Source organism: Asterias amurensis, chromosome 19 (assembly GCF_032118995.1).
Source record: "Asterias amurensis chromosome 19, ASM3211899v1".
Lineage (NCBI taxonomy): Eukaryota > Metazoa > Echinodermata > Asteroidea > Forcipulatida > Asteriidae > Asterias > Asterias amurensis.
The window spans coordinates 1,928,634-1,936,082 of NC_092666.1; the positions used below are offsets into that span (position 1 = coordinate 1,928,634).

General features: G+C 38.4%; 1 protein-coding gene across 1 annotated transcript; it reads left to right on the top strand.

Annotated features, from left to right (window-relative positions):
* The first annotated feature begins 45 nt into the window (after positions 1-45).
* Positions 46-5,596, top strand: LOC139951372 (BOS complex subunit TMEM147-like). The gene is made up of 6 exons (XM_071950243.1): positions 46-183; positions 1,422-1,491; positions 2,454-2,519; positions 3,207-3,428; positions 3,926-4,047; positions 4,648-5,596. Exons 1-6 carry the CDS (start codon positions 107-109, stop codon positions 4,784-4,786), a joined length of 696 nt encoding a protein of 231 aa, XP_071806344.1. The 5' UTR covers positions 46-106; the 3' UTR covers positions 4,787-5,596.
* Positions 5,597-7,449: the final 1,853 nt, after the last annotated feature.

The window sequence follows — 7,449 nt, forward strand, 5'->3', positions numbered from 1 at the left end:
ACGTCAAATAGTCTGGTCCACTTCCATACATGTGTTATTTCTTGTTTGTGCTTGAGTCACTGGAAATTGCGGCTTGGTGAAGAAGGGCGGTTTTAAATCACTTAAAATGACACTTTTTCATTTTGGAAACTGCGTTGCTTTAGCTTATATTCCGTACTTCATAACCTACAAGTATTCTGGACTGTAAGTTGTTTTCCCTTTGTTTCTAGGGATGATATAATTTGTCATTTTATTTGGACATGTATTGTATGTCGTCTACTCTAGAGTCTAGACTCGTCTTGCTTGCTTGTTAATTAATCATTGTTAGTTCTTGTTTCATGCCCGTATATTTTATAAATGTAATAATTTATTAATCCATTGTCTAACTAACAACGTTAATTTAGGTTTCTGAATGCACATAACAAACCTATGCAACGATGGTGTTTTTCTGTTATTTGATTTTGTTTCAACTTTGATGACCACGGCATTTTTAAACCCAAATTTTGATTAATATTATTATTATGGATAACTTTCCGCATGGCGCCACCACTTTTTCACTCATTTTTTACAAAAAGGGATATCTCATTGAGGTAAATTAGATACTATATTATTTCATATCGGATGAAAAAGTGGTGGCGCCATACGGAAACTTTTCCGTAAACAGAATCAGGAAAACTAGCCAAAACAATATGTATTAAACAAAATCGTTAAAATAAAATAAATAATTGACATTTTTAGAAAAACAAAACAGAGACAATAACAAGTCAATAGGAACAACAACAACAACAGGAGGGACAACAACAACATCACCAACAACTCAAAGAAACAACAAAGCAAACAAAATCAAACAACAACAACAACAATGACGAAAAAACAACCGGCAAAAACAACAACAACAACAACAACAACAACAACACACAAAAAACAAGGAAGAACAACACAACAACACAAAGAACATCGCCAGACATATTATTAGAAAACAAGAATTACATGTATGACTAAACAACAGAATCAGACAAAAACAGGAACCCAAAAACAACGTAACCAATTTAAGCCGGCCAGGATAGACAAAAGTATACATCGTATAATTTTCCGTATGGCGCCACCACTTTTTCGTAATTTTTACAAAAGGGGATATCTCACTGAGGTAAATTAGATACTACCCCGGTACCTATATTATTTCATATCGAATGAAAAAGTGGTGGCGCCATTCCGAAACTTTTCCTGTACATCAAGTGTTGAAGTGAGAATACTAAGTTACAATGTATTATAATATTTAAAATGAAATTTAAATAAATACATGAGTAAACAAATTCCTACCTTTACGTTCGGTCCATGCCATTCAGTTTGCGTAAACAAGTTATCTGAGTGAAACACAATTTGTTTAGTGGTTTTTTTTTATTTTTTTATTTTTTTTTCTCTATCTCTTTTTCTTCATCCAGGTCAGAATACAGTGCCTTCTGGAAATGTGTCCAAGCCGGTATAATCTACCTTTTCACCCAGCTATGCAAGGTACCCCATTTAGTTTATAAACTTGAAGTGTAGACAAATAATAGCCAACTTTCGGGGTCTACATGCACATTACTTCTAGAAACTATAAGGCTTCCCCGTGAGGGGTCTAATATTTTGGGCCTCCTTAAACGCTATACGTTTTTCAAACCAGCGTTGATAGGTGAAAGTTTTACAACCGTTAGCCAGCAATAACTGAAGTTTCTTTTGTACTACACCACCAAAACTTTCCCCACATACTCAATATACATTCATAATGCTTGCATTTCCTTTTTGTTCAGTGAAATTAAGAAACATTGTCAAAAAATGCACTTTTCTGCTCAATACTCACTGTTGTTTGTCTGCCGCATCACAAGTTTTTTTACTTCTCAGTATGCTCAACGCTTTATAAATCGAGCACCAGCCATGTACATGTACATTGTAGATCGACGAACTACCGAGCTGCGGCCAAGTCGGACTAAACCATTCTGTGAAAGGGGTGTTACAAACTGGTGTGGCAGTGCGTGCGCTGTTTGTTTACAATAATACCCGCCGTTCACGCATAAAGCGCCCATGCACTGCCGCACGGGTTTGTAACACCCCTCTCACAGAATGGTTAAGTCCAACTTGGCCGCGGCTCGGCATCACTTCAGAGGGAGCCGTTTCACACAATGTTTGATACTATCAACCTCTCCCCATTACTCGTTTACCAAGAAAGGTTTTATGCTAATAATTATTTTGAGTAATTACCAATAGTGTCTTCTGCTCCACCACCTCCAGTAGTCCAGCATTCTCCTGAAGACGAGCAGAGTATACTGTTCGAAACGTCGAGACCAAATCGGCTCTTTTCAGAGCCACCACTCCTTCAAAAGAGTTTTTACCCATGGTTGTACCCACAAGTTTACTATTAATATTTATATTTATAGTTGCTCTTAGTGTCTTCTGCGTTTAATTCTTTCTTTCTCTTTTTTCCTAAAAATATGTAGATGTTGGTGCTAGCCACATTCTTCCCAACCTCAGATGGAGTAACAGGGAATCTTGACGTGATTGGGGTAAGAATTATCTCTATGTGGAACGCTTCCTCTTTGCAGGGTTCTGCGCAGGATTTCTTTAGTGGAGGAAAAATGTTTCCCTGGAAACCATTGCGAGATAGATCAGTTACATGTACATGTACTAGAACTACATAGAACTACACGTATGAGGTTCATTTCCATCCGCCATTGTGTAGTGTAAACGAACCTGATAGTTCTAGGAGTAAGTTACATGGTAGATGATCTACCATGTAACTTACTCCTAGACTCAAATAAAAAAAGGTAAATGTTTGATAGTCCAAAACAGAGGAAATACTTCCAGTGATGACTAGAGAATCCTGAGTGCTGGGCGGGTTTGGACTTTACTTTCCCGAGCTCTGTGAACAAAATCACAAGCATATTACTCTCCTGATGATGACTAGAGCAAGCTAGTCAAATCATTGAGACCAGTTTCAAGAACTGACTCCGCAGTATTGCAGTTAATAACGATCCTATAAGTAGTCCCAGCTAATTTGCTACACCTTCCGCCTGGGTAGTAATTAAAAAAGCAGGTCAGTTCTTTTCAGAACTGAGAAGTCTCCCAAACATCCGATAAATCTACTCTACGGTAGTAGAATAAAGAAAGACAGTTCTTTAAAGAACAAACTCTACCTGGCAAGTAGATACATTATTTAATGCCTACTAATGTGTTGTTTCTGAATTCACTAGGAGTTCATGAAGTCCACTGTTGACCTAGGTGATCTGGCCGGCTTCTATTTCATCCTGACGAGTGTAACTGGCAAAGGAGATCTGCGCTTCATGACGGCTGGTGTTGGTTGGGCAACCGCTGAGCTGTTCGTCACCAGGGTACTCCCTCTATGGTTCGGAGCAAGAGGAACCGAGTTTGACTGGAAGTACATCCAGATGAGTCTGGAATCAAACGTCAATTTGGTAATTATAATAATAGTACCGAGTTGTGTTGTTTCACGACTTTTCACAACAATATAGTTTACTTTGAAACACAATCAGACATCAGTGACACAATCCTACACGTGTCATTCTGCTGGAGATTGCGTTAAGGTACGAAACAGTCTGGCCAAGGATCGATTTAACAAAGAGTTAGGACTCGTCTTATCTAGAGTTAGGACGAGTAACTCGTCGTAACTCGGATTAATCTTAAGGTCCGCATGCTACAGTGCAGGATTGGGACTCGTCCTAAGTCCTAAGATTAGTCTTAAGTTAGGAAGAGTTTTGTGAAATCGACATCAGAAGGGAGACATGCCAAAGTTTGATTACATGTACCTCTTTTCCTGAATTAACCATATTATAGTTCTACAGAAATGTACCAAGCCCTGTGAAGTGTGATTGAAGACGATTTTATTTAATATCAATAATAGCCCTGCCTAGTGTAGTATACCATGTTACCTGTGTGTTTTTTTATTGTACAGATCCAACATTTGTCCACTGCTGTACTGGTGTGGCTTTGGAGTAGACATGATCTCAATAAGTCACTCCGACCGGTCGTTATAGTTCTACTTCTCCTTGGATGTTATAAACCACTTATTGTAGAGTAAGTACTAGTATGGCATTGTTTGAAGGCACTTTACTCCTTTGGTAATTGTCAAAGGTCATGTAGTATTCTCACTTGGTGTATCCCAGCATACGCATGAAATAACAAATGTGTGAACATTTTGACTCAATTGGTCATCACAGTTGCAAGAGAATAATGAAGAACAAAACACCCTTGTTGCACAATTTGTGTTCCTTCAGTTGCCCGTTCCAGTCCTGAAGTCTTTTAATAGTATTAGATTGATGCGTGACAAAGCCTGTGCGATTAGTGTCATAGTATGGAAATATTGACTGCTACAGGGGGCACAGTTAAAGTTATAGGCCCTCGGTGATGTCAAAACCATGACTATGCCCTAAGAGAAGCTGAGGGCATAGCCATGGTTTTGACATCACCGAGGGCCTATAATTTTAACTGTCCCCCGATTATTAAGCAGTCAATATTTCTTTTATATACCAAACAAAGATTCTTCTAATCATCAACACTCTGACTATACGGTGAAAGGTCGTCTACGTAGAAAGGTCGCGCCGTGACACGGAATGCTTGATGATACACTGACACATCTATATAATTTTTATAATTTCTTCTCTCTTTTTACTGCAGAATTTTGATCCATGCAGTTGGCCTTGGATCTTGGGTTCTTCTCCTCGCTAAGTTCTTCTTCACTTCATGTGTTGGTCTCGTTGCTATGCAGCTCTACGTTGGTCTCACAGCGGGGATGGCAAACCATTTCTCAAAATAAATCCAGAGTAATTTTACTTCCACTATGAACGTTTTTCACACGCGTTATTTTTCCACCTTTCTTCCAGGATAGAATAGACCCAAGAATACTTTATTCTGTAAAGTTTACAGAAAAACTTGCGATGTATTTTAGCATGGGCCAAGCTTGCGCAATGACCAATTGTTACATGTAACTAGTGGTTGTTAGGTGATACACCTAGGGCATGTCTACAGAAGTTACATTGCCAACCATTCTTGTCATTTGGTTTGCAGTAACACCATGTTTGATCTACATGTACTTGCCAGGTAGATTTTGTTCTTTAAAGAACTGTCTTTCTTTGTTCTTATATCGCGGAGTAGATTTATCAGATTGTTATGAAAAGAAATGTCCTGCTTTTTAACTACATGAACTACCTGGGTGGAAGGTATATAAAACTGGCTGGGACAAACTCTACCTGGCAAGTAGATACAAACATGGTGTTACCGCATAGTCCAATTATTGTTGACAAGATAGAGTTAGGCTAACTTAGTCCAACGATAGTTGTTTTGCAAACTTGGCATGGATTGCTAAAAAAAACGTGCTTAATTCCATATTACATTGATGGGCTATTGGAACATAGGGGTGTTGGAACATTGGGCGCTTGAACCATGGAGGAAGGAAGAGAAGGAGCTCGAACAAAGGGACTTCAAAAGTCGAACCGCGGTCAGTTAACGACACCTCGAGATCACCCACATACCTTATACAAACAATGGGCGACCTGGAGTATGCGAGTTTGCGCGTGCGCACTTGGTTCTTCACTCAACTATGGTGTCATATGTCGTATGGATATAATACAGAAAAAACAACTTTTTTGAGACCTGATAAAAATTGGGACACTTTTGCCCACCAAATCGAAAAAAAAAAATTGAATACCAACCACCCTCGTATGCTAATACCCAAATTTTGAACCACCGCTAGTGACAGGAAAGTCACAAAAAAATGTAAAAATATGCCATGATATTTCAGTGAAACACCACAAACGGTAAATATTCACAATTCTTGTCTCCAATAATTCAACTTTACACGAAGGCAACGGCGCAGACTGGCGGTACCACACCTTCTGTACTAAGAGATCTAATCCTGCTCATTAATCGGTCATCCAGCTGGAGGTCTCCTATCTTTTTCCACTGGTCAGACAGGGGCATTGTCAGAGTATTCTTTTGCGGGTCGTTCAAGCTCCTTCTCTTCCTTCCTCCATGCTTGAACATAGGGGTGTCGAAACATGGAGTTATTGGAACATAGGGGTGTTTGAACATAGGGGTGTTGGAACATAGGGGTGTCGTAACGTAGAGCAGTCACATACCCAAATACTGACTATGTTCACATGGTTAGTTTAAAATGGTTTACAGCACAGTTTTAATATATTGCAATATTAGATTTGTCAATATTGATGTAAAAGGTACAGTACATGTAATGTGATCAGTAATTTCATTTAGCACATCTGAGATATCTCATTTGAATAGCATTTGTATTGTTCTCAAGTATGTTTTTGAATAAATTAAATGTGTCCATTTGTTGGTCTTACATCTGATGTTATTGTTCTTTCTTAGGTGTTCGTTGTTAATTAACACCTTGTTGTTGCCAGGTTGTTTGTGTTAGTATTCGGGCAGTGGTGTAACTATTCATGGAGGGGGGATAAGCACGGAAAAATAATTATTAACGTATCAAGCGTTTGATTTCATCCAATTCTGTAACGTCTTACCTCTCAAAGGACTAAATTCATTTTACACTGTATTGGCTATTGCCTTTGTAGTTAAAGTTATGCATTTCTTTGCGGAGCACAAAAGTGCCTCAGCCTGCTTATACCCAAATGAATCTTGTGATTTTACAACACTTCATAGATATGATAGATGGAGAAACATGGTGTCCTTGGCCACCATCTTTGGTAAAACAAGCATACGTGCTTTCATTGGCTGAGAGTAGTGCGCAGCGCATACACACTACACTTTTCCATTGTCATCAAATATGGCGATCGATGACACAATGAGCAACCCATCTATTCATTTGTTTTGTTGCAAATATTTAATTGAGTGTTCTACAATGTCGTGCTGCCTTGCTGGGGATAAAATCAGTTGATTCTTGACCTACTTTATGGTTCAAAAACCCTGACCGCTGGGCACATCCATGTCAGGTTTTGTAAGACGTTGCGAAAACATCAACGCTTTTCGTGTCAATGTCAACTTGTGGCGTCTTCAACTCATGCAGACATTGCTGACGACTTGACGCTTGTGCAAAACAGAAGGCGTTTTTCCATGAGTTAGTTAAAACAAACTTAAGCCGCCAGCAACGCTTTTAGTGTTTAAACAAATAACACCATAATTATGAACAACACATAAATACACAGTTACTCTTGCAGAAATTATATTTGCAGAACTACTGCACTTGTTTTATTCTTCACTTGATAATCAAAGATATTCAGTTGATTTATCCAGTTTATATGTTTTTATTTTGTTTCTCATTTTTGACAATCCAAAATTTAAAACCGAGTGACTAGGGGTTTTCAGAGAATTGGCATGAATCATGGAGGTAGAACTAAGAACATGCATGAATTAAGAACATGTAACTTAAAAAAAAAAAAAAGGTTTTAAGATTCTACAGTAGAACCAAGGAAGGAAACTCAGATTCTGTGAGAAAAACAAATAATC

Bases quoted from the DNA above. Each gene is read 5' to 3' on its own strand.
- LOC139951372 (XM_071950243.1), top strand. From the start codon at position 107: ATGACACTTTTTCATTTTGGAAACTGCGTTGCTTTAGCTTATATTCCG. The intron at 1,492-2,453 runs GTACCCCATTTA...AAAAATATGTAG, and splicing joins TTTTCACCCAGCTATGCAAG to ATGTTGGTGCTAGCCACATT. The intron at 2,520-3,206 runs GTAAGAATTATC...TGAATTCACTAG, and splicing joins GGAATCTTGACGTGATTGGG to GAGTTCATGAAGTCCACTGT.